At 32.7% G+C, this 24,687-nt stretch overlaps 4 protein-coding genes across 8 annotated transcripts in view; 2 read left to right on the plus strand and 2 right to left on the minus strand.

Moving 5' to 3' along the window:
* Positions 1 to 2,266, plus strand: part of LOC139503831 (tubulin delta chain-like) — an 89,196-nt gene extending 86,930 nt beyond the window's left edge. For all 4 annotated transcript variants that reach the window (XM_071293769.1, XM_071293771.1, XM_071293772.1 and 1 more), the window contains one exon: positions 2,133 to 2,266. In XM_071293769.1, coding sequence (XP_071149870.1) covers positions 2,133 to 2,201 — 69 coding nt within the window. In that variant the 3' untranslated portion in view covers positions 2,202 to 2,266. The remainder of the gene's footprint in view (positions 1 to 2,132) is intronic.
* The window catches only part of LOC139503830 (uncharacterized), a 304,074-nt gene that overhangs the window by 37,930 nt on the left and 241,457 nt on the right, over positions 1 to 24,687 (minus strand). The window lies entirely within an intron of this gene.
* Positions 11,431 to 16,896, plus strand: LOC139504387 (uncharacterized). Its single transcript, XM_071294464.1, has 3 exons — positions 11,431 to 15,684; positions 16,080 to 16,208; positions 16,707 to 16,896. The coding sequence occupies exons 1-3, from the start codon at positions 12,089 to 12,091 to the stop codon at positions 16,894 to 16,896; spliced, it is 3,915 nt and encodes a 1,304-aa protein (XP_071150565.1). The 5' UTR covers positions 11,431 to 12,088.
* Positions 17,277 to 18,416, minus strand: LOC139504388 (gastrula zinc finger protein XlCGF49.1-like). The gene is made up of 3 exons (XM_071294465.1): positions 18,144 to 18,416; positions 17,586 to 17,745; positions 17,277 to 17,302 (listed from the first exon to the last, which is right to left on the minus strand). The coding sequence occupies exons 1-3, from the start codon at positions 18,414 to 18,416 to the stop codon at positions 17,277 to 17,279; spliced, it is 459 nt and encodes a 152-aa protein (XP_071150566.1).

Below are 24,687 nucleotides of genomic sequence, written 5' to 3' on the forward strand. Positions count from 1 at the left end.
AAATTCAACCCGTGACCAAACAACATGGATAGTTAACTCATGCACATGAATTAATGTGTTACAGTTATTAGGTCACTCGTTGAATATTTTTCTCTGTTCTGAATTTTTTAATTAGTTATTCTATCAATAAATATCTGTTCAAAGTAAAACTGAGAATGGAAATGGGGAATATGTCAAAGAGACAACAACCTGACCATACAGCAGACAACAGCCAAGGCCACCAATGGGTCTTCAACTCAGCGAGAAAGTGTTTTTATGCCCCACCTACGATAGTAGAGGGGCATTATGTTTTCTGGTCTGTGGCTCCGTTCGTCCGTCTGTGCTTCCGTTCGGCTGTCCGTTCAGGTTAAAGTTTTTGGTTAAGGTAGTTTTCGATGAAGCTGAAGTCCAATCAACTTGAAACTTAGTACACTTGTTGCTTATGATATAATCTTTCTAATTTTAAGCCAAATTAGACTTTTGACCCCAATTTCACGGTCCACTGAACATAGAAAATGAAAGTGGGAGTTTCAGGTTAAAGTTTTTGGTCAAGGTAGTTTTTGATGAAGCTGAAGTCCAATCGACTTGAAACTTAGTACACTTGTTGCTTATGATATTATCTTTCTAATTTTAAGCCAAATTAGACTTTTGACCCCAATTTCACGGTCCACTGAACATTGAAAATGAAAGTGGGAGTTTCAGGTTAAAGTTTTTGGTCAAGGTAGTTCTTGATGAAGCTGAAGTCCAATCGACTTGAAACTTAGTACACTTGTTGCTTATGATATGATCTTTCTAATTTTAAAGCCAAATTAGACTTTTGACCCCAATTTCACGGTCCACTGAACATAGAAAATGAAAGTGGGAGTTTCAGGTTAAAGTATTTGGTCAAGGTAGTTTTTGATGAAGCTGAAGTCCAATCAACTTGAAACTTAGTACACTTGTTGCTTATGATATGATCTTTCTGATTTTAAGCCAAATTAGACTTTTGACCTCTATTTCACGGTCCACTGAACATAGAAAATGAAAGTGGGAGTTTCAGGTTAAAGTTTTTGGTCAAGGTAGTTTTTGATGAAGCTGAAGTCCAATTGACTTGAAACTTAGTACACTTGTTGCTTATGATATGATCTTTCTAATTTTAAAGCCAAATTAGACTTTTGACCCCAATTTCACGGTCCACTGAACATAGAAAATGAAAGTGGGAGTTTCAGGTTAAAGTTTTTGGTCAAGGTAGTTTTTGATGAAGCTGAAATCAAATCAACTTGAAACTTAGTACACTTGTTGCTTATGATATGATCTTTTTAATTTTAAAGCCAAATTAGACTTTTGACCCCAATTTCACGGTCCACTAAACATTGAAAATGAAAATGGGAGTTTCAGGTTAAAGTTTTTGGTCAAGGTAGTTTTTGATAAAATTGAAGTCCAATCAACTTGAAACTTAGTACATATGTTCCCTATAGTATAATCTTTCTAATTTTAATGCCAAATTAGATTATTACCCAATTTCACGGTCTATGGAACATGGTAAAGGATAGTGCGAGTGGGGCATCCTTATACTTTGGACACATTCTTGTTATGATCTCACTTTCACCATGAATGCTTGAAGTCAGATATTTGAAACTCATGGATGTTTAAGTATGGAAACAAGTGTTGAGCTATACATGTATAACATAAAGTGACAATAGTGGATTCACACATGTCTATGTATAAGTAGTTACTCTGTAATCACTAGCAAGTCAACACTAAGGTTGTGACTTGGAACTGGTGCACTAGACTCCAATCTTAATTGACTAGGATTGTTAGCTTCCCTATCGAAGGTCAGTGGTTTTCTCCAGACACTATGGCTTCCTCCGCCAATAAAAAACTGGCCATCACGAAATAGCCCAAAAGCAGTGCTAAAAACAGGCGTTAAAAATGCAAAAAAACAATTCAAATTCAAATCTTATGTCTAAATATTTAGTCAATGGTAACAGATATGCAGCTGATCATTGCATGTCAAGAAAAACAAAGAATAATGATGTAGTTGCTTTTGAAATCCTGGTCTGAAATAAAAAACAGATTTTTTTTAAAGTGTTTTTAAATTTAACATTCAAAGGTAAAAATATGATATTGCAGAACGGTGTAATTTTTTAATATCTAATTTCTGTCTTTTTCAGGAGGATTTTGAAGAAGCATTTGATGTTGTAGAGGACATTATACAGAATTATAAAAGTGCATTTTCATAAAATTTAAATGACATTTATGATTTAATTTTTTATGATCATCAAAACAAATGTGTGTCTTATGTCTTTATGTTAGTTGTTGTTTTTGTTGAGCCTGTGACTTGTGTCGCAGAAAGCTCAACATAGGGATAGTGATTCAGAGGCAGTAGAGTTTGCTATTAACCTCTTAAAAGCTTTATATTTCAGAAGACCTGATCCTGCATATTTTGTATATAGATGCCACAAGTTTCCGTCTGTCATATGTCCATTGTCCCTGACCTAATTGTCATAGTTCAATGACTACTTGAAAAAAAAGTTAAGATTTTTAGTATTCTTAATTTCTCTCTTATTATGAGTAATAGGATAACTATATTTGGTATGTATCCCATGCCCTTCAGACAGTTTTAACTTGACCTCGACCTCATTTATGGATCATTGAACAAGGTTAATTTTTCATGGTTATATGGAATAAGTCGACTATATTTGGTGTATGAAATGATTGTAAGGTGTACATGTCGAACTGGCAGGTGTCATCTGACTTTGACCTCATTTTCATAGTTCAGTGGTTATAGTAATTTTTTTGTGTTTTGGGCTGTATTTCTAATACTGTATGCAATAGGTCTACTATATTTGGTTTATGGAATGATTGTAAGGTGTACATGTCCAACTGGCAGGTGTTATCTGAACTGACCTCATTTTAATGGTTCAATGGTTAAAGTTAAGCTTTTGTTTTTTGGTCTCTTTCTGTATGCAATAGGTTAACTATATCTGATGTATGAAAATATTTTACGATATACATAAAATATCGTTTGGCATGTTTTATTTGACCTTGACCTAATTTTTATGGTTCATTGCTCAATGTTAATTTTTTTTGTTTTTTGTTCTGTTTTTCTTATACTATTAGCAACAGGTCAACTATATTTTGGTGTATGGAATGATTGTAAGGTGTATGTCTGTCAGGAAATTATCATCTGACCATGATCTCATTTTCATGGTTCATTGATCAATCTTTATTAAATATAAGTCTTCCTTATTCATATAAAAAGAAGATGTGGTATGATTGCCAATGAGACAACTCTCCACAAGAGACTAAAATGACACAGAAATTAACAACTATAGGTCACTGTATGGCCTTCAACAATGAGCAAAGCCCATACCGCACAGTCAGATATAAAAGGCCCGAAATGACAATGTAATCAGAGAAAATCATGACCTTGTGCAATGCCAAGATACCAAGGTATCGACAGATTGTAGATCTATGAATGGGTATATGTATATAACAATAATATTTAGTTTGCTTTTAATTTACTGATAACAAAATCAATATTAGTACCAATGAAAATAATATTTAATGATCTAATTACAGTGTTGAATTGGTAACCTTTTAGAATAAGTTTTATATTTAAAGGTTTGATAAGTTTACCAGGATCGTTTTTAAATTTCCGGGCACAGTAAACAGTATTGCTGTAAAAATGAGGAGGTGCAATCCCATTTGATATAAGTTTTCTACAGGTACAACCAAACTTCAAAACCAAATCTTTATATATGTGGAAGAATTTGGTAAAGGTTTTCAGTAATTTGTGGTAACGAAATCCCTGGCTTAATAATTTACCAGTAATACATAGATTACGTTCGTTAAAATCAAAAACGTCACAATAGACACGGGCATAGCGAACGAGTTGTGAAATATAAACAATTAACAATAAGGAAGGAAAAAATGTCCCTTTTGTCATAAATTTGAGTGTGGAGTTTCTCGTGTAAATATCTAAATCTAGGAAAGGACAGTTTTGATTTATTGAAAGTAAGTTCCTTTGGGTAAATTTCGCCATTATATTGAGAAAATTCGTGATTATTTAACGAAAAAATATCATCAAGATAACGGTAAGTGTTGTTGAATTTATCAACTAAATGCAATTTAGAAGAGTCTTTACTGAGTTTGGTCATAAACTGTGATTCATTACAGTACAAAAACAAGTCTGCTATTAAAGGGGCGCAATTAGTGCCCATAGGAATACCTACAACCTGTCGATAAACTTTGTTGCCAAAACGTACATAAATATTATCAAGGAGAAAATTAACAGCTTCAATCAATTCATCACACCTTCAGTAAGTATATCTAGCATATTTACCTTTCTCATTAGAAAAAAAGACTTTAAATGAGTTGCAGCAAATATATTTGCATTCAGCTTTACCAAACGACCATTTAATTAAATCGTCAAAGTTTGTTTGATAAGATTGTGTGGAAGTGTAATGTAAAGAGTAGAAAAGTCAAAAATGTCAACAGAATCAAAAGGACCACCAAAAGCACGTAATGTATCTAAAACATCCAGAGAAATTTTTACACTCCAAAAATAGTAAATTCCACTTTTTTACAATAGTTTATGATAAGCTCTTTGATAGTAGTTAAGGAACTTGTTAAAAGCACTGAAAGATTAGTTGCCGATATGAAACGATATTTTACTGTTTTTTGTGTAGTTTAGGTAACCAATACATAGTAGGGACCTTCAAATGTTCAGAAGAAGCCTTAAGCTGTGATGTGGTTATGATATGTTTGTTAACTTTATGACTCTCTGTGGGGCGCATGGACTTGAATGTAGATGAATTTAAAATTTCATTCTTAAGAACGTCCGTGTAGTATTTACGGCATACCACCACCACATTGTTGGCTGCTTTGTCGGCCGGTACAAACACAAACCGCTTTGAACGTTCTTGAAGCTTTTTTTAATTCTGAAAATAGGCGTATTATGTACTCTATTATTTACTTCTAAATAATTTTCAAAATGTGATATTCTATTATCTACCACATCCATACATTTATTTAAATAAGAATCAAGAGATTTTTTTATCAGATTTTTCCCGTTTACACCGATTTTTACAAAACGAGGAAAGAGCATCTTTGGTGACCTGACGACACTGTTTTCAATCTATTTTAGATGGATAACGATATGTTGATCCTTTTTCAAAAAGTTTTTAACCTCTCTGTCCTGGACGATATTGATGTCCACCGTAATAACATGGCCATAGGGGACATATCTAAACTTCGACGATTCCAGTTTCAAGTTAAAGGAGTATTATTTCTACATTGACATCTGATGTTATAGTGAAAATATAAGCAAAATGTTAGTTGTGTTTTGTATATGGAAAAGTTATATGGTGTACTTGGTCGTCTTGCAGGGTTTATCGAACTTTATTAGTTGAAGAGGAAACTGACAAAGTCATACACTGAAAGAAGACTTACAGAGAAAAGAAATTCACAAAGCACAACAAAGACAGCAACAAAATAAATTTAAAAAAAAAACAAAAAAACATTATAAAAATGGGATGATCTCAGATGCTACGTATATACGGACAGCTAAGGAGATAGTGATTCACTAATGGCAATTGTCACATTGCTCTAGAAAGTACAAATTATATTTTTAGTCGAACTATGAGTCCAATTTTAACTCTTGGCTTACTCAATGCTTAACTCTAAACTATTAATTTGAATTTCAACTATCACTTTAACTCGATAGGTAGTCGGTCTCATCTTGATGTATCGCGCAGTGTAGAAAAGTAGAATTTTACGTATACATTATAAGTTCATTTTATTAACAAAAAAAATTGTAATCGTATGTCTTTGTTAACTTAAATTATTTATCATTTTGAATTCTTAAATAGTGTTATCATTGAAACAGTGAACGGTGCACAAGGGAATGATGTAATGTGGAATATATTTTGTATGGTACGAATATTTTTACTCTTGCTGTTGTCCTGTTGTCCATGCCATATTTTTTATTTGATAATATTTAAATGCATGCATATGTTGCCTGCACACATTACAAATGTAACCGTGTAACCTTGACTTGTAATTTAGCAGGAAAATCAAATAGGTTATCAAAATCGTTAGAACAGGAGCAAATTATACCACTTAAACTTAATCCTAACGTCCACCAACATGAGAGTTGACCTTCTGTTATGTTGTCTTCCTGGTATGTACGTGCACACTTTTTTGTCAATATTTGCATTGAGCATGCTGAGGCAGTCTTCTTAAGTTTTTAAATATTTGTATACCCCCGAAAAAAGTCTGGAGGTATATATAAATAGCCATGTCCGCTTGTCGATTTGGCAGTCCAATTGTAGAACCTTGTAACCGGGTCAACATTCTAAAGGTGGGATACTTAAAATTACGTCATCAACGGCGTCTGTAACATCAATATTTAGCATGTTTAGCATGTTGAGGTTCAGTCTGTTGTTAAGGGACAATTTTTTTTTCAGAAATCATTACCTTTGTTAAATTTTCTTTCTTTTAAATTTGGATAAAAGCTTATCTATGAATAACAAACAGTATCCAGAGCAAAATTTGAAAATATGTTTTGTCAATTTTTCCGTAGTTAATTATAAAGGTACCGGTAAATTCAGAAAAGTCCGATGCATTGCATTGATAAATTATGTTGTTTTTTTTCTCATTTTACTGTTAGATAGACTTTTTTTTTTAGTGTAAAGTTTAGCTAGCTATTTAGCAGATTTAATACACCATGTTCTACATTAGGAAATGACTGTACCAAATCAGAAATATGAGTTGTTTTCTAAAATTAATTCGTTTTGTATATTTGAGCTTTTGATTTTGCCGTTTGATAAAGGACTTTCCGATTTGAAATTTTCCTTGGAGTTCGGTATTTTTGTTATTTAACTTTCTATTACAGTCAACATTAAGATCCAGTCTCAGTCATTTGATACTTCAAACTATAAAACAAGTTGCTTTCTTTTAAAAAAAGAAAAGCAATACATGAACCTAAGACCGCTGACTGCCGGGTCACCAAAAGATTGTTGCTGAATTTGTGTTTGCTTTTGAATTGAAATAATTGACTGTGAATATAAGAAGCCAGTTGAAAGTATATATTTACAGCTTCTATTTGAATAGTTATTTTAAAGCTCGACTATTTTATTTATTACTTGGGAATGTACATAATTTTTCCGATTATAACCCTTTGGCAAATACTAATTTCTTCTAACCGGATGACTTCTGCAAATTGCACAAACCTACTCAGTTTGCTTTATAATGTGGAATTCTGGATGCATTTATTTTATCTATCATATCTTTATATTTTGTTTCCTACATGAATGCCTATATATATTCTCAACTCGTATTTGAAGCTGTCTTTACTCATGGTAGATGTTGTATGCGGTGAAACCTGTGGCATGCAATCGATTGGGACCTCTTATGACGAGACTTATTTTGGTCTCATAAAACATCTCAAATTTTAAGGATTTCCTGATTTTACTTAAATCAATTCAAACATTCTACAGGGAAACTTAGTTTTGCCGAAGAATTTCTTAATTCAGAAGTTTATGAATACCTGTACACACTTTCAAAACAACCAATTTATATAAAAAGGATTGTAGATATAAAAAGATACCAGAATTAAAATAATGTACGTCAGACACGAGTTCAGTAGATACAAAAAAAGCATCAGTGACGCTCGAATGAAAAAAGTTAAAAGGCTAAATACATTACAAAGTTAAGGAATCTATTCCTTGGGTAGACAATCCTTAGCTTTTCGAAAAGGTCAAAGTTTAAAATGGGACAATGACTCAAAAAAGAAACAAAAGAGAAACAACTCGAGGTCAGAATACCGTTAGAAATGATGACCGTGCTTGAAAGTCACATGTGAAGCTCTTTCTGCCGTGTCCTGAATTTAGATAACAAAAACGGAAATAAGCTTTCACGAGTGAATTTAATAGTATTGCATGCAAGTAGTATCTTAGCGCACGAAATAATAAATAGAAAGCATCTCACTGATACTCAGGAAAAGAATACGCATTTGCATCATCACATATCTTAATCTAATAGTTGAATTCGAATGTCAAACGGCCTACATTAAATGTTTTCAGAGTTGATGGTCTATTGTTTGCACTTCTCTGTCCCGAGTTTTTGTATTTTGTTCATTTATTGTCCTATTTAATGACTAGTTTGAGTGTTGATTTTCATTTGTAAACATGTCACACTGTGTAATGTTGCATGTCCACTGATGTCCAGACATTATGCGAGAAAATATTTCAAGAATATATGATGCTACTGGAAACAGAAAAAAATCGTTGTTTCTGCTTGGAGAATTGAACTTAAAGAATACAAAACTGCCTTTTTTTGTGTACAAAACCACAGACGCTTGGGCATGTTGGGTATATGATACAGATATTTTTTTTGATTTTTAATTTTTCTTAGTATGGATTGTAAAATTGGGTATTTTCTCTGAGTCGCTTAAATCACTCGAAACTAGGTGAAATATGCACAGAAGTGATAGATATGTATTATAAATATAGAAAATTGACTGAATATCTTAATCATCAACAAAAAATAAAAAAAAATATCTGTATCATATACCCAAGCGCCTCTGGATAAAACTAGATAGCTGACATAAAAATTAAAGTAAGACCACCAATTTCCCGGTATCAAATCGTTTGTTGAAAAAAAAAGCATCAATGTATTGCCATATGCCCTTTTACATTCAAGGGTTAAATTTAAATTAAGTCGTGTTCAGACCCTTTAACAGAAAATAAAGGAATATGAAGTACGTGTGCATGGGAGCTAATCGCACACAATGTCATTGTATAGAAAAATTAAAATACAAATGATCAATGATCAAAGTTTTTATTCCTGTTCTTCATCTTGATAGTTGCAGGAGGGTCTTCAATAATGAAAGAACCATAAATACCATAAAACAAGGTCAATATGGTTCTTAGTGTCCACTTAAGCAGTACTAGAACTTAAAGGATATTACTGCACTGTCACTATATTTAATTCTAGTCATAAAAAAAAAATCCCAGATCGGCACAATACAAGACAAGACAGATCCGGTATTAATGATTATGAGAATTACGATTTTTGCTTTATCCTACATATCGGTCATTTAATGTTTTCCCTGAAACCTTAAAGTCTTAAATAACAATGAATCTATGTTTTTGCTTTGAGACCAGAATATTGTCGATAAAAAATCTAAATATTATTTGCGGTTTCTATGTAAGAAAGAGCCCGGGAAACGCTCAGAATGCACGATTTTGAGTTATTTTTCTCAGAGCTTCTGGGAGCCTTAAGCGAACCCCAGACCTCTCGTTTAAAAAATTTCGCCCGTTCCGCTCGGCGAATATATTTTGCCTCACTATTAAAAGAGGCTAGTTACGGCCCTGGCAGAATGAGATACTAATATTCCTGGTTCTATTTTTACTTTTTTTTTTGTTTCCGTATTAATAAACTTTATCATGTTTATATCATATTCTTTTAATATTAAATCGGCCTCATTACACTCAATGCCTCTTACCATAATTATATCCTACATTGCTCATATTATCAATTTATTATTTGTGTATTACTTATTGTGTATTTCACTAATGTTTATATAATCATTGTATTATGATGTTTTTGTATCTTGCCCGACAAGGGCCCATGATTGGTATAATAAAATAATGTCTAATGTCTAATTGATAAGGAAGACAACTCTGAAATCACTAAATAAATGCTTTTCATTTAGCAGATCTAAGATGAAAGGTAGCAAAATTTGCCGAGTCTTGCCTATAATTGTAAAGTATTTGTGATAGCTAGAATCTTCAGAGTTGTTATGCATTCACGTGAAACTGAATATAATCTGTGTTGCTTGGAAGTTAAGAATATGTGTTGACATAAACGTACTATTATAGTGATTTATAAAACTTAAATCCGTTCACAAAGTTCTATTTTCAAAATGCCTTAAAAAACAGTTATATTTTCTTTGAACAAAATTGGATGTTTCTAACTTTCAGGGCTATTTGCATTGTCCGAGTGACTGGTTTAATAGACTGGGCAGCTGCTATAGCAGCGGCTGGAACAGCTGCCAGTGCTGTAACTTCCGGTGCAAATGTGCTTATTGCACATGTTTAATCCCTCATTAACTAAAAAAACAAAAATTGAGTGAAATAAATAAGAAAACTATAGGTAAGTTTAAACACTCAAATTTTTGTTAATTTGGATTGATATAGGTGTGATTAAACTTTTTAGCTCACCTGGCTCGAAGGGCCAAGTAAGCTTTTCTCAATACTTGGCGTCCGTCGTCCGTCGTCGTCCGTCGTCGTTAACTTTTATAAACATCTTCTCCTCAGAAACTACTGGGCCAAGTTCATTATAGATAGAGATAATTGTAAGCCGCAAGAATGTTTAGTAAAGTAAGATCTACAAACACATCACCATCACCAAAAACACAATTTTGTCATGAATCCATCTGTGTCCTTTGTTTAATATTCACATAGACCAAGATGAGCAACACAGGCTGTTTAGAGCCTCTAGTTTAATTATTCATGTCGCTGTCTTTGGATTTAATTGCATTCTGTACATCTTTATCATTTCATTATTAAATGAAGAAAAAGTGCATTTACTAAGTACCTAAATAATCTCTAATAACATATCACTTTTCTGATATCAAACTTGGTTATATCCCTTTTAATAACAAAAAAGTTATTGGCAATTTTATAACGGTTTGGACATTCATCATGATAAACATGATAAAGATCAAGTTGGTCAGGTCAAGTTTTCTAACATTTCAAAAATTAACAAACAATTTTTTTTTGATAAATTCTTATTTTGAATATTGTAATTTTCCTTGGTAAGTCAATTCTTTCAATAACAAAAAAGTTATTAACATTTTCTACATTGAACAGGACATTAGTCAAGGCAGAGTCGACGTTGGTCAGGTCAAGTTTTCTAACACTTAAAATTAGTTTTTTGAATATTTTTTCTTATATCTCTATATTCAATTTTAGAATCTTCCTTGACATCAAATTTGAAGCCGATCCTTCAAAGAACAAAAAAGTTATTAGCATTTTCACGGGTGTCATTCGGTTTATCGAGAGAAATGGGCTTGAAAGAATATCTAACGGCGGTCAAGTATTAAGAGACGATCGTGAAAGTTCTGGTAACGGATCGTGAAAGAAATTTAATCGAGAAGACATATGAAAGGTCAGTAAATATTCTAATTTAATTAATTACACAGACACATTTACGACAAAATAAAACTGTCTGTCAAAATGGTTCAACATTATGATCAGTATGTCAGAATATCCAGTTTCAAAAGTACACAGTTATTACAAAACGACAAAAGGCAGATTGCTTCTCGACATTTCAATGACATAAAAAATGTAAACAAACACGATTTTTTCACAAATTCGACTAGATAAACTACCTTTATCAAAATAAGGGCATTGTATTTGAATTAATAAAACAGTTCTCATAGTTATTTTGTATAAATATAATCTGAAACTTGGTTAATAAAGAACTATTCACACAAAATTGATTTTTTGGATCGTGAAAGATCACGTACCGCATTTTTGAAGATCGTGAAAAGGATCGTGAAAGATCTGATGCTACGAAGACGTTCACATTATTCTTCCTTTAAATGATGATTGATATTTGTTATTGGTATTGAGACTTACTAGATAGGTCAATATCCTCCATAGGTTTAAGCATTTCAAAGTATTAATATTTTCAGAAAATGAAAAGAAAAAGAAATTACAACTATGGCAATAAGAAAAGACAGTGGGTGACAAAACGCCGAAAAAAACAATCCAGTGAAGGTGAGCCAATGGAAGAGGTTGAAGATGAAAATATTATTACAGAAGCAACACACGAATATTGTGAAGATGATGTGGAAATGAATGAGATAGTAAACTTATTACCAATTGTTATCAAAGAAATAGCAAGGTTTGGATTCCTACAGTATCTTTTAATGTTCTTCAATCTAATAGCAAATAAGAAATTTGACTTTTCAAATATTTGCTTTTTATTGTTTTGTGACATTTTAAGGTTTTGGAGTACACCCACAACAATATTAATGCGGTAACCGTTTAAGGAAACCAAGCAGTTCTGGTACATTGGTAAAATTCTATTTCATGGACGTTTTCAAAGGTTTATGACTGGATATAAGAACACTGGCCAATCATGTGATACAAGCAAAGGATTTTATGATCCCGACAACGCTCTCATCAATTTTGCCGTTCCCAGTCATATTCATATCGAGACTTTTAACACAGATCTGAATCTACCCGATATTAAAGGACCCGGTAAATTTGATTTCATGGTTAAGAAAGTTGTTTCAACGAATCCATCCAATTCTTTTGCACTAACATTTGATGGTAAAAAATTGGCACCAGGTTTGACAACTGATTCTGGTGACGTCGATTTACTTGGATACGAAGAAATACCACTGAAAATTAAACAGGACCAATTTCAAACCATGTATAAACAGATAATGGATTTATATGATCGACTAAAACATTTCGAAGGCTCAGTTCTGAGCCAACTAGACAAGAATGAATTTGTTACAAGCCTAAGATATGTATCTTTCAATCTCAGTCTTGCGACTAAAGACATGCGCCAACTAATTAGCAAACAAACTTACGCACTCGATAAATTTATACTGAAAGATGAAAAGGAAATTGGCAAAAACTACTCCTACGTTATTGATGTGATTAAAACAAATATATACAGGGCAAAGGCTGTAATTTCAGATGCGCTTAAAGCACACAATTGTATCCTAAATGCTATTTCACACTTTAACAAATCTAACGAATATGTCATGGACTTTTGCAATAAAGTTGATTTGTCTGCATCACCATCGTTTTTCACTTTAAAAGATCACAATTCGTTGAAAGAAATTATAAATGAAGACGAAGAGACCCCTACACACCTTATAAAACAAAGAACCAAGAAATGGGAAGAAATCAGAGCCGCATTTAAAGTGACAGGAAGCAAAGCACACCAAGCACTTGGTCTTGATGGATTAAAAAAACAGAAAGCATTTTTTCAGGAAGCAATAGGTCAGCAAAGACAACCAGAACCAGATGATGTACAGAAAAAAGCAATGAGATATGGAACTGAAAATGAAATAAATGCGCTAGCCACCCTTCATTCCAAAGTTTTGCCATCATATTTTCCGAATTTAAGTTACTACGAAGAAGGTGTAAGAATTGTGAAAACTGGAAGTCGTGATATTATTGGTGTGTCCCCCGACGGAAGTATACGAGCATCACAGAAAAATGTGATAACTTCAGAAAATATCACATTTGCCGTAGAAGTTAAATGCCCCACGTCAGTATACAAATACAACACTCCTGTTTACTACAAGATTCCCGAAAGATACATTTGCCAAGTTATGTTGGAAATGAGAGCATTAGGTTGTAAAGAGTGCCTTTTTGTTTGTTGGTCTGAAGAAAGCAGCACTGTTTTCAGAGTACGGATAAAGCAAAGACTTATTGCATTAATCCTGAATGAAACCATGGATGTTTATTACGGGGATAACAAAACTGCACCGTCCCGTTTGTCAGTGAGAACAAAAGAAATGAAAGTACTTTGCAAAGAAGTATCAGAGCAGTCAGAATTCATTGGTGAATTCCCATCAGTATACGGTACTGTAACTATAGAGAATTCGAAGCCATCTGCTGGTCCTTACGTTGTTGGAGATGAAAAAAGAGCTGATGAAGACACGAGAGTAGACGATCTGCTTCAAGCACTTTTGTTGTCATTAAAAGCACGCAAAGAAGTGTATCAGTTGAGTCGAAAAAAAGCTTCCGAGATAATTCCAATTTTGATTTCAACGTTAGATAGAACATTTAATGCTGAAACCGGACATGCTGTTCCAATTGGTTATTTTCTCAGAGGTTATAGTCTGAGCACCGAAACAATGAGAAAAATTGCTGACGACTTCATGCAACTTTGCCATCAGAATGGATTACACGTGCCTGTACAAACTTTTGACGGGCAGTGGATGAATCTTGTCACAAGGGATTGCAATGGAAACCCGCTCACGAAGCTACAACTCCAAAAAGATGTCTGGAAAGAGGCTAAGAAATTGAGTAAACAGGAAGTAGTGACCCATCTCAAGACATTAAATACCAAATATCATAGCCAGATAGTATTCGTCGCAACAAATGTTTCAGTATTCAAAATCGTATCGTGTAAACGAAGCACCAATGAATGTATACCATCAACCAACATTAATCTACTTTTACAACAAACTAAGGAAAAAGCTGACAATCGAGGAGAACACAATGCACTTTTGGTTTCAGTACTCGAGCAAATAACTGATAATGAATTTTCTGAAATTAGGATTGAAAACAATGAAACAACAGTGGTTTCTGATTTAGAATCAAATTTGGTAGACCAAGACTGTAGAGATGAATGTTCACTAGAAAGTAGTACGGAAACAGGTGATAATGCAGAACATAGTACGGAAACCAGTGATAATGCAGAACATAGTACGGAAACCAGTGATAATGCAGAACATAGTACGGAAACCAGTGATAATGCAGGTGAAACTGAAACAGAACTAGAAATATCAGAAACACACGTCAATAATATTTTGTTGGCATTGAAATCAACTAAGAGATCGTTATTTTGGAGAGACAAAGAGACATGCTACCTTAGAAATTTATTTAAGAATACTGTTGAGTTAGAACAACTGAGGGATTATGAGCTAAAAACTATTATGGCGTATTTAAAAGCGTTGCCAAATACTGAAAATTTACGAGTTAGTGCATCAAAAGCAGATAAGATTTCACAGTTGGATGATTTTCTGAATGGGAGAGTGTCAAAGAGAAAAACAAAAGGGAAGCTAAAAACTACACTAACACTGAAAGAGCTATGCTGTAAAAGATTGCTGAGCAAGGAGTACTCAAAAGATGTGTTGGTATCAGCTTTAGCACAAACTATTTATCCACAACGATTGCAGACATGGAAAGATAACAGCAAGGTTGCTGATGTAGTAACGATACAAGGTCTTCAGCCTGTCTCAACATATTACCACCCAGAGTACAGTAGGAGTAGAAATCAATTGGAGGTAAAGGTGATAGATGGAACACATATAAGAAACAACATTCGTTCAGCTCTTTGTAAGAATAATATTGAAAATATCAGAAAAGAAGCATGGATTCAAGTGGCTAAAGTTAAAAAGTCGCCGCTTAAACTATCTCTATTAGAATTACAAGCAGACGGAAAAGTCTTAGACCAGCAGAAAGAGGAATATGCTCGATTGATGTTTTGTCCTGATGTTCAGAAAATAATGAGAACGTTTATTGATAAAAATGAAAACTTGGTTTACAACCAGGAAGCAGAGTTCTGCAAACTTATCAACAACTGGACTCGAGCTGAAGATGAACCTGGCCTAGATGCATGCACGAGAATAAAACACAGCTTAGAATTAAAACAGTGGCTTTTGAAAGATGTTGAGTTTGACAAGTTTCCTCCACCTTTAAAATATATAAAAGGCATTCCCATTGTTACATTTGAGGCAATAGTATGCAACATAGATGCCCATCTATATTTGTACAATCTTGCATTAGCTAAAACGTATAACTGGAGAGCAGTCACAAGTTTAGTAGCAGAGACTTTCATGAGTGACATCGATTACATGGATAACTGGGCAAGGAATGGAGTACTGACAGCCCATGGAGCAAGAATGCATATGAAAACTGTATGTGCTCTTCACGCCATTCAGCACGACCCAGACAGGTAATACTTTTAAATCAAACAAAAAAAATATAGATAAATAAAGACAACTAAAATATTTATGATAGAACAGAAGAGGAAACAAAATTTCAATAGTGCAAAGTTCATGATGACGTTAAAATTAGGGGCGAAAAATAGCAAAATGGAATTTCAAACCCATAAGTCGAAACGAAACTGACAATGCCATAACACAAAAGCCAAATATCAAGGGGATAAAACTGTACACAAAAAACAACATAAAAAAATAGACTGAACATGAATAAAATGTCAACAGTGTTGGATCTTTTATATTTTTAGCAAAATAGAAATTGGTAAAAATTCTAAGGGAAAAGGCTATTTTTTAGTTGTAATGCAATTTGTTTTTCTTTTTCATCATAAAATATGTTTTTATTTTTCAGAAACTTTCATATGAGAATTACAGCTGCTTCTCCTGTTTATTCTGTTAAACCATCAAATAGGGAAGATGATAAGCTACGGAAGAAAATTCAAACCGAGAACACCAAATATATATTGGAAATTGAACCAAGGTAAATTACTTCAAACATGAAAAAATAGCATGTTATATGTCAAACGTTTAAGTCATCAGCACAATTATGACGTATAAAGAAGTGTAAAAATAAGCAGAATTACAAAAACTGGACATAAACGTGATGTTGTTGTGCATCTGCATTTTATGATGTGCACTGTAAATCACCCATACGGAAAAGGTCACCAATAGGTCTACAACACTGCGAGGAAATTCAGCACGCGCAGGCGGTGTTCTTCGGTCACAAAACAATAATGCATGCTAGTTCAGAGAAAATAGAAGTCACACTTTACGCCGAAGTATATATATGAACCAAAATAAAGAAAACATACAAGACTAACAAAGACCAGACTTGGGACAGGCCCAATATTGCTTATATCAATATTGATAACTTTTACGGACAGTGAAAATTTCAGTATTAACTTTTTTTTAATGTTCCTGTAGTACTTATGTGTATATCATATATATTTATGAACGAAAGTTTCTGTTTTTTTTTTAGGAATCATAACTTTGATGATAAAGAATGTACTGACAAATCAGCATTCAACAAAGTCCTTGGAAGATTATCCAATCCAGACGAACCTGCTAGAGGGACTCAGCCTGTGAGAACATTTTACAAAATAGACGAATCGAAAGTTCTGCATTCAAAGCGCCTTGGAATAGATTTATCTGATGTGTCAGGCAATTGAACATAAACATTTGCCAAAATATTCAAATTGCATTAAATTACATTTCAAACTCATAACAGATAAATATTTATATGTTAATAACTTTAATACAACAGCAATGATATCAAACATAACATATCATACTCATTAAGATAACAAATTGTGTTTTAACAAAATAATAAGCTATGTAAATGTCAACAAACTAGCAAGACATTCACTTTTTAACTTATTAAAACATTTTCATGACATCTACTTTTGGAAGTGTGCCTTGATAGACTCGATCTCCATCTAAATATTGCTCCACACTTCTGGCATTGAAAAGAGGTTTCTTTTGAGTGCTTTGCCTTTTTGTGCTCCTCCAGGTACCTTTTCCGCTTGAATATTGCGTTAGGACAAATAGATCATTTGTATGTAACAACTGTTGTTTCTGAAAATATAATATTTCATTTAATGCTTTCTTTTTTTATTTTTAATTTGATGTAACATTATTCAATTGTAAATGTATTAACGTATATTGTGAAATATTTAGATTTTTCTTGACTTCTTGTTTCTTTTTCATAAATCTCATTATTGTATTATCATCCATTTGTAACAATCATCTTGTACACATTTTATCTTTGATTGATGATAAAGAATCATAAAGGTTTTGAAAACTGTTATAGTTTTATCATTTTGTTTGTTCTCATAATACTATTATTTTGATAACATACCTCTCTTTTTAAGGCAATTTTTTTTATGTCTGGCAACATTCCTTTGAAATTTAAATTTCTTCTTATAAAGGTCACACTGGAATTCTTTTACATCATAATGGGTTAGCATATGGTCTTGTAGATGACCCTTCTGACCAAATATTTTATCACATACTTCACACTGTAAATACATATGTTCAAGGTTTAAAATTTTTCTAAATGTATTTTTTAAACACAGATTGTCTGAAGAATAGGTGGAATATAATAGAGGATAGAACAAGAATTAGACTCACTAAATCGAAAAAAGAATCAAGGCTAAATTCCAAAAACACTACATGAGCAAAATCTGTATAACCTTGTTTGTATAGTTATAGTTTGAGTTTGTTTGGAAAATTCAATGTTTATTGATATTTTTATAATGAAAAGGTATTTTAAATGTAGAATATAACAGATGCAATGGAAAGTGATCATTAAATGAACGGTTTATTCATTGTTAGTAAAGCCATATTAACAGGTCATACCTTTTTAAATTGTGAAAAATATATAAAATTAACGGAAGTGTCACTAAACCATATGTACCTTATTTTTCCCATCTTCAATGCTCATTCTGTGAACTCGTCTCTTATGACTCCACAGTCCACTGACTGAGGCAAAAGTCTTTGTACAGCCATTTTCTGTACAATTATATGGCCTATCGTCCTGGTGTTTTTTCTTGTGTTCCAGTAATGCTTGTTTGGTGTTGAAATTATCTCCACATTCACAATCAAAGGTATCCCTTTGATGCAGCTGTAGATGTCTTATCAAATTACTTTTATTAGAACACGTCTTGTTGCATTGGTCACACTGGAACATTCTGAAAAAAACCAACTATTTCTTTATTTTGACCTGCAGTTCATTTAGTTTGTCTTGTTTTTGTTTTTTTTACATTTTCGACTATCCTGTTGGTGACAGTGCGTGTTTCAGAATGAAGCGCGAAATATAAATCAAACGTTTAATATTTTTTTATGGCTAGCATTATTCCATACAATAGTTTATTTTCTTATCTAAAGACCATCAGAATTGGCTCAATTTTATATTTTGAAATGATATAGTTATCAAAATAAATCTTACCTGTAATGTTGATTTGGTGCCACGCAACTTCCGATGTCACTGTAGGACGTAGTGCAGTCGCCAAAAAAGTAAATTTTATATCATCCACCAATGTATGTAAACTGCAAGTTGTTACACCCGGCACTTGAAACTTTTGTTTAGATCTCAAAGAGGAGCTAAAATGAACTGCTGCGCAAAAAAACAATCCATATCATCGCTTTCTCAGGATATAAGCGGGGTAACAGGAAATTTTTATTTGTACAAGTACAAATAGTTATCAAAGGTACCAGGCTTATAATTCAGTACGCCAGACGCACGTTTCATCTACACAAGAGTCATCAGTGACGCTCATATCAAAATATTTATTAAGACAAACAAGTAAAAAGTTGAAGAGCATGGAGGATCCAAAATTCCTAAAAGTTGTACCAAATACGACTATGGTAATCCTTAATTTTTCGAAAAATTCTAAGTTTTGTAATCAAGAAATTTGTATCAAATGACCACATTATTGATATTCATGTCATCAGGGCTGGTGATACCCTCGGGAACGAAACGTCCACCAGCAATGGCATCGACCCAGTGGCGTAAATAGTTATTAAAGGTACTAGAATTTTAATTTACTACGCAAGACGCGCAAATACATTAAAATTATCATTTGGGCATTCGTGAACATGTTGTTTGTAAAATAGTTGGATGATTGTAGGATGAAGTTTTTTATCGTCATGTGAAGTACTCACTTATCGTGAGTTATAGGATACCCATATTTTGTATATTGGATCCTAAAAACTAAATGTCCGTCAGACAGGATTCACCTGACCCTGAATTTGCCTCATTTCATGGATGAAGATTCATTTTAGTGGTCAAGTCCGTTTCGAGGATTCGTTAAGCTTAAGGATAACTGTCTGTTGTTATGATTGTAAGGTGTATATTTTCGACTTGTGCAAGGTTTCAACTAACATTGAACTCATTATCATGCATCATTCGGCAATGTTTGTTTTATGTTGTTTGGCCTTTTGAATATATGCATGTATGCAATAGCGACAATATGTTTCGTGTATGGTGTACATGTCTGTCTTCATGTTTCTTATATGACCATGATGACTCCAATTTTGTTTGATTTATTAAATGATAGAAAGATGTCTATGTCTGGCTGTCGGTCAGGGTTCATATACTTTTGACCTTATGTTTCGAATTAATTGGCCAAGCACAACTTTTACATTTGTCAGTTTCTAAGGCACTGTAAAGATCGGAACACATTAATTTGGTGTACGGGATATTTGTAGAGATCTGTATGGCATGGTTCATCTGACCTTGACCTTTTTTATGAAACATTGATAATCTTAAGCGCATTTGACACTTCTAGTAAAACCCTTTATATTATAGACGTTCAACAAATATACTATCATAAGTAAAGCAATCAAGACATTACAGCATTTGCGCTTGGTATTCTATAATATGTACTATAAAGTTAAATCAATCCTTATCTGCGTTGTTTATAAAGAACTTAAAAAGTTCTGTTGCACAAAATGTTGGTTATCGTTCAATCCAATATTACACATGAAATGTGCTGTTTTTGCTATGATTTTTTGTTTGATTGATAACATTTTGGTTTAAACGTTGCATACTATCCATATTATTGGCTAACTAGTGTTTGTGTGCGTGAAGTGCACTAGACCGATTCAAAGAGCTGAATCGTTCACACTTATTTAGACACGTTATTAGTTGGGTTGTTTTAACTTTCGAGGTTAAGTGTTGAATAGAAAAAAAAAAGATAATAGCTTTAATGTTCATCCTTATCAAAATAGTTACAGGCTTCAACCACTTGCAGATTTATTAAATGGTAAAAGAAATACTGATTTCTGATTACTAGTATAAAGTCTGGTCACGCATTTTCTTTCACGATCGAAAAAATACGTTGCCTGATCTTTCACGATCAAGTTTGATGGAAATTCAAGAAATTCAAGGTTTTCATAAACAAATTAACGCTTTTAATGGAAGAACATACTTTAATTTTACTGTACTATCAAATAGACCAAAGATTAAATTTCAAATATATCATGATATTCTGAAATATGACCATTATAGGTACACAAAGCGTGTTATTTGTAATTAATTTCATAGACACGCATTGCGCCTTTTGTGTTTTTTCAAAAAGTACTTCATATTTTCTTTATCTTCTTTCACAGTTATGTTGAAGAAGTTATACCATTTTGACAGACATATTTTTTTGTTCGGATTTGTTCCGCGTTTTGAAAATTTAGCGATTTTTTCAAAGATTCTGAACTAAAATGTACATTAAATGCCTTTCACGATCCGTTACCAGAACTTTCACGATCGTCTCTCAATACTTGACCGCCGTTAGATATTCTTTCACGCCCATTTCTCTCGATAAACCGAATGACACCCGTGATTTTACATCGGTCAAGACATTAGTCACGGGAGGACGTATTTGCTCAGGTCAAGATTTCTAATTCTTAAAAATATTTTTTTCCCTTTTCTTTTTATATTTTTTTATTAAATGTTTTAATCTTCCTAGGTATCGAATTTGAAGTCTATCTTGTTAATAATAAAACATTTTTTTATCCGTTTCATTTCGGTCAGGACATTAGTAGTTTCAAAGTGAAGTTGGTCAGGTCAAGTTTTCTAACTCTTTTAAATATTTGTGTTATTCTTTTAAATAATTTTTATTTATTAAATATAAGTTCTCATCTTGCTTTATTCCAAATTTCAAGTAAATCCTTCCAATAATAAAAAAAAGTATTTAGCATTTTCATTTCTGTCAGAGGACATTGTCAGGACATTAGTGTAACCCCATGTGATGTCCTGTAAAAAAACCCGACCGTGCATGATTACGTCACATGGAAAGAACACATTTTTTTGTGTGATTCTAATGGAGCATTATCTGCCTACCCTTCCCGTTAACATATCATATGATATTGTATAAGTAGCGGACGATGTTATTTCGTTTACATATAAATAAATGAGTCTACAATTAATTTACTGACTATACGGTCAAGGCTTTTCTCATTGTTTGGCTGATTTCTGCTATTAACGGTAATTGGCCGTTTCAGAATCCTGGGTAGTTTCAGTTTTTGTACCCAAAATGAAAATAACGCCACGTCATTGGTTAAATTTCCATTGTTTTTGACATTTTTTTTTTACCAATCAGGACGTTTTGGTGTACACTTTTTAAAACATTACCCGGGATGCATTAGATTCTGAAACGGTGAATTGAATAAATACACAATTTGAAGGCTGGTATCTATGGTGCGTGTATATATACACACCAACGTCATTTCCAGTAAAACTACAACATGAATCCATGTTTAATTGAACCTTAATTTATTGAGGCTTTGGTGCATACAGTTTTATTATGACATTATGTAAATTGTTTAGCTATGAAGCAGCCTACCGGTTTGATTGACAATTATCATAAGTAATAAAAAGTGTATTCTTTATACATTTAAACAATTCCCATTGGACAAACTATAGATTGTTGTCACTATACAAATGTATATAATTTGCATCTATTATGATCTCTCATTATATCTTTTGATTAATCATTTTAAAATATATAATTTAAAATTAGCTAGATTGTGAATAATTTTCATAGTTGGTTATATTAAACAAATAAACTCATCATAGATACCAGGACTAAATTTTGTATATACGCCAGACGCGCGTTTCGTTTACAAAAGACTCATCAGTGACGCTCGAATCCAAAAAAGTTAAAAAAAAAAGCCAAATAAAGTACAAAGTTAAAATGCGTCTTATTCTAAAATTGTACCGTGACCTTTTTAAATTTTAACTGCCGAACACGAAAATTCCCACCTTTAACTGTCAAAATACTGAAATAGTGTCCCAGTATTTCTGTAATCCTTTTTTTTTTTTACTGCGGACAACATTTTGTTTAATGTAACGGACAATGTCATTTTAGAACATGCAGATTAGCCTGCTACATTGTATATACGGGCGTATTACGTTTCCGCATTTTTAGCATAAATCCAGATTCCCGTTTCCACATTTTCGTGAATTACTTTTCCGAAATAATTAGATACCATCTGTATTTCATCTGTAAAAAAATGGTAATCATGATATCTAAGACTTTATTTTATTAAAGTATTGTTTTTTTAAATTTGTATTTTATTATGATAATATAATTCCGACAACAGTTAGATTACATACAGATTTAACATTGTGAGTACTTTTCAAAAGTCACCATGTTAAAAGTCACCCAATATGCGGCATATGCGTTCAATTCCGTATTTGGTTATATCTTTTATATTCATTTCCACATGTTTTATTTATTTTGGACACTTAATTTCATGTCCTTATTTAATTTCGGTCATTTTTAAAGGCAGTGCTTTAAGGCCTGACTTTTAAGTCATGGTGTTCATCTTTCCTTACGCGACGTCCAACAAATCTATGCGGGGGGTCATTTGGCCAGAAATAGATCCGGAAATGTTTAATTTTCTCCTCCTTCTTTTTGTGGTATGAAATGGTTTTTGTTTTTTCATCTACATTGGGAAATAAAGAAACGATCAGTGTGTATTGGTCGTTTAAAAAACTTTTTATTAATGTGTATTTTGCATTATAAGCAGTCAACCTGATTACAAACTATCATTATTTGAATTCCGTGTGGAAAGAGGTCGGGTCAATTTCGAGTGTTATCTGCCATTTAAAGATATTTTTAAATCATTTCAGTCGTTGATATTACAATTAAAAGTCGACTGAACATAAATTATATTGCATATTATACAATTTAAAGCTTATTTCTGTACGTGAAGCCGTATGACGTTATAGTTATTTCGGTCTCAGTTATAAAGTATGAAATTATCGTTCCTGAATAGGTGGCGCCGTTGTGGACGATTTGGCTCAACTTCCGTTCCGGAAAAACAACTAGCAAGGAGTGAATTGTGCATCAAGTCAATGAATAGTAACAGTTGGTTTATTGAAGTAAAAACAATCATGCTAAAATACGATATAGGAAATGCAAGTGAGTGGCTAGATATTCAGATGAAAAAGGATGAACTGTTAAATAAAGCTAAAAAAGGTATCAATGCCTACTGGATTGAACGAACAACATCTCAAGCTAAGGTCTATACCGGCCTTCGATACCTTAACAGTGATATATTCATGCCAGGAAAAATACATCCAATATTGCGAATCAAGCACCAATCTCCAAGAGACAACAAGAGAGTACCTACCAAGATCAAACTATTAACTGGAACTTATATACTACAACCTTTAAGATATAAGATATACAAAGAAGGAACTGAAGATCATTGTATAGCCTGTGACTGTAAAGAAGAGACATTAGAACATTTGCTTATAGAATGTGAAGCGTGGAATTACCTGCGAGATCCAATACTACAAACAATTAGGAACCTTCTAACCACAAATGGGAATGTGCGTGTAGAAGATCTCACATGTGGAATGACAATTCAAGTATTAATGGACATTACAAAAATACAAAAGATATACAGAATCACATCTGACCTGATATATCAAATAGAATTCCAACCAAGAAGACTAGTGTTCCTCATTCCTAACGCACGATATCAACTGTCGATGAAAGACCAAGCAAAGAAAAAGACTGCCTGAGAGTGGGTGCAAGGATGGGAGGACAGCAATGTAAAATTTAAACAAACATTTTAAAAATTTTGTCTACTAAATACTATTTTTAATAGTATAATCCTTTTCATTAAATCTTAAGAGTTTCAGTTGACAAATATTCTGTGAATTAACTGTAAATAGTTACAAAAACATCATCTTTCTATTTGTTCACATAATACACAGTGAATAAATTAGTGTCAAATTAACTTTAAAGATATAAAGGCGAATTCCTTAAGGTCAAGGACCAAAAATCTTGTCTTTTTTCATTTTGTGAATTATCTAAAAAGTGAATATGTGACCTAATCTGTATATGTTATCATATTAAATATTGATGAGTAGACCATAAATAAAAAAAAAATATATGAAAAATAACTGCTAAAAGTAAAAATCATAATTTTTTCTTAATTTGCATATAAAA

This window comes from Mytilus edulis, chromosome 14 (assembly GCF_963676685.1).
Source record: "Mytilus edulis chromosome 14, xbMytEdul2.2, whole genome shotgun sequence".
In the NCBI taxonomy this organism is placed as follows: Eukaryota; Metazoa; Mollusca; class Bivalvia; order Mytilida; family Mytilidae; genus Mytilus; species Mytilus edulis.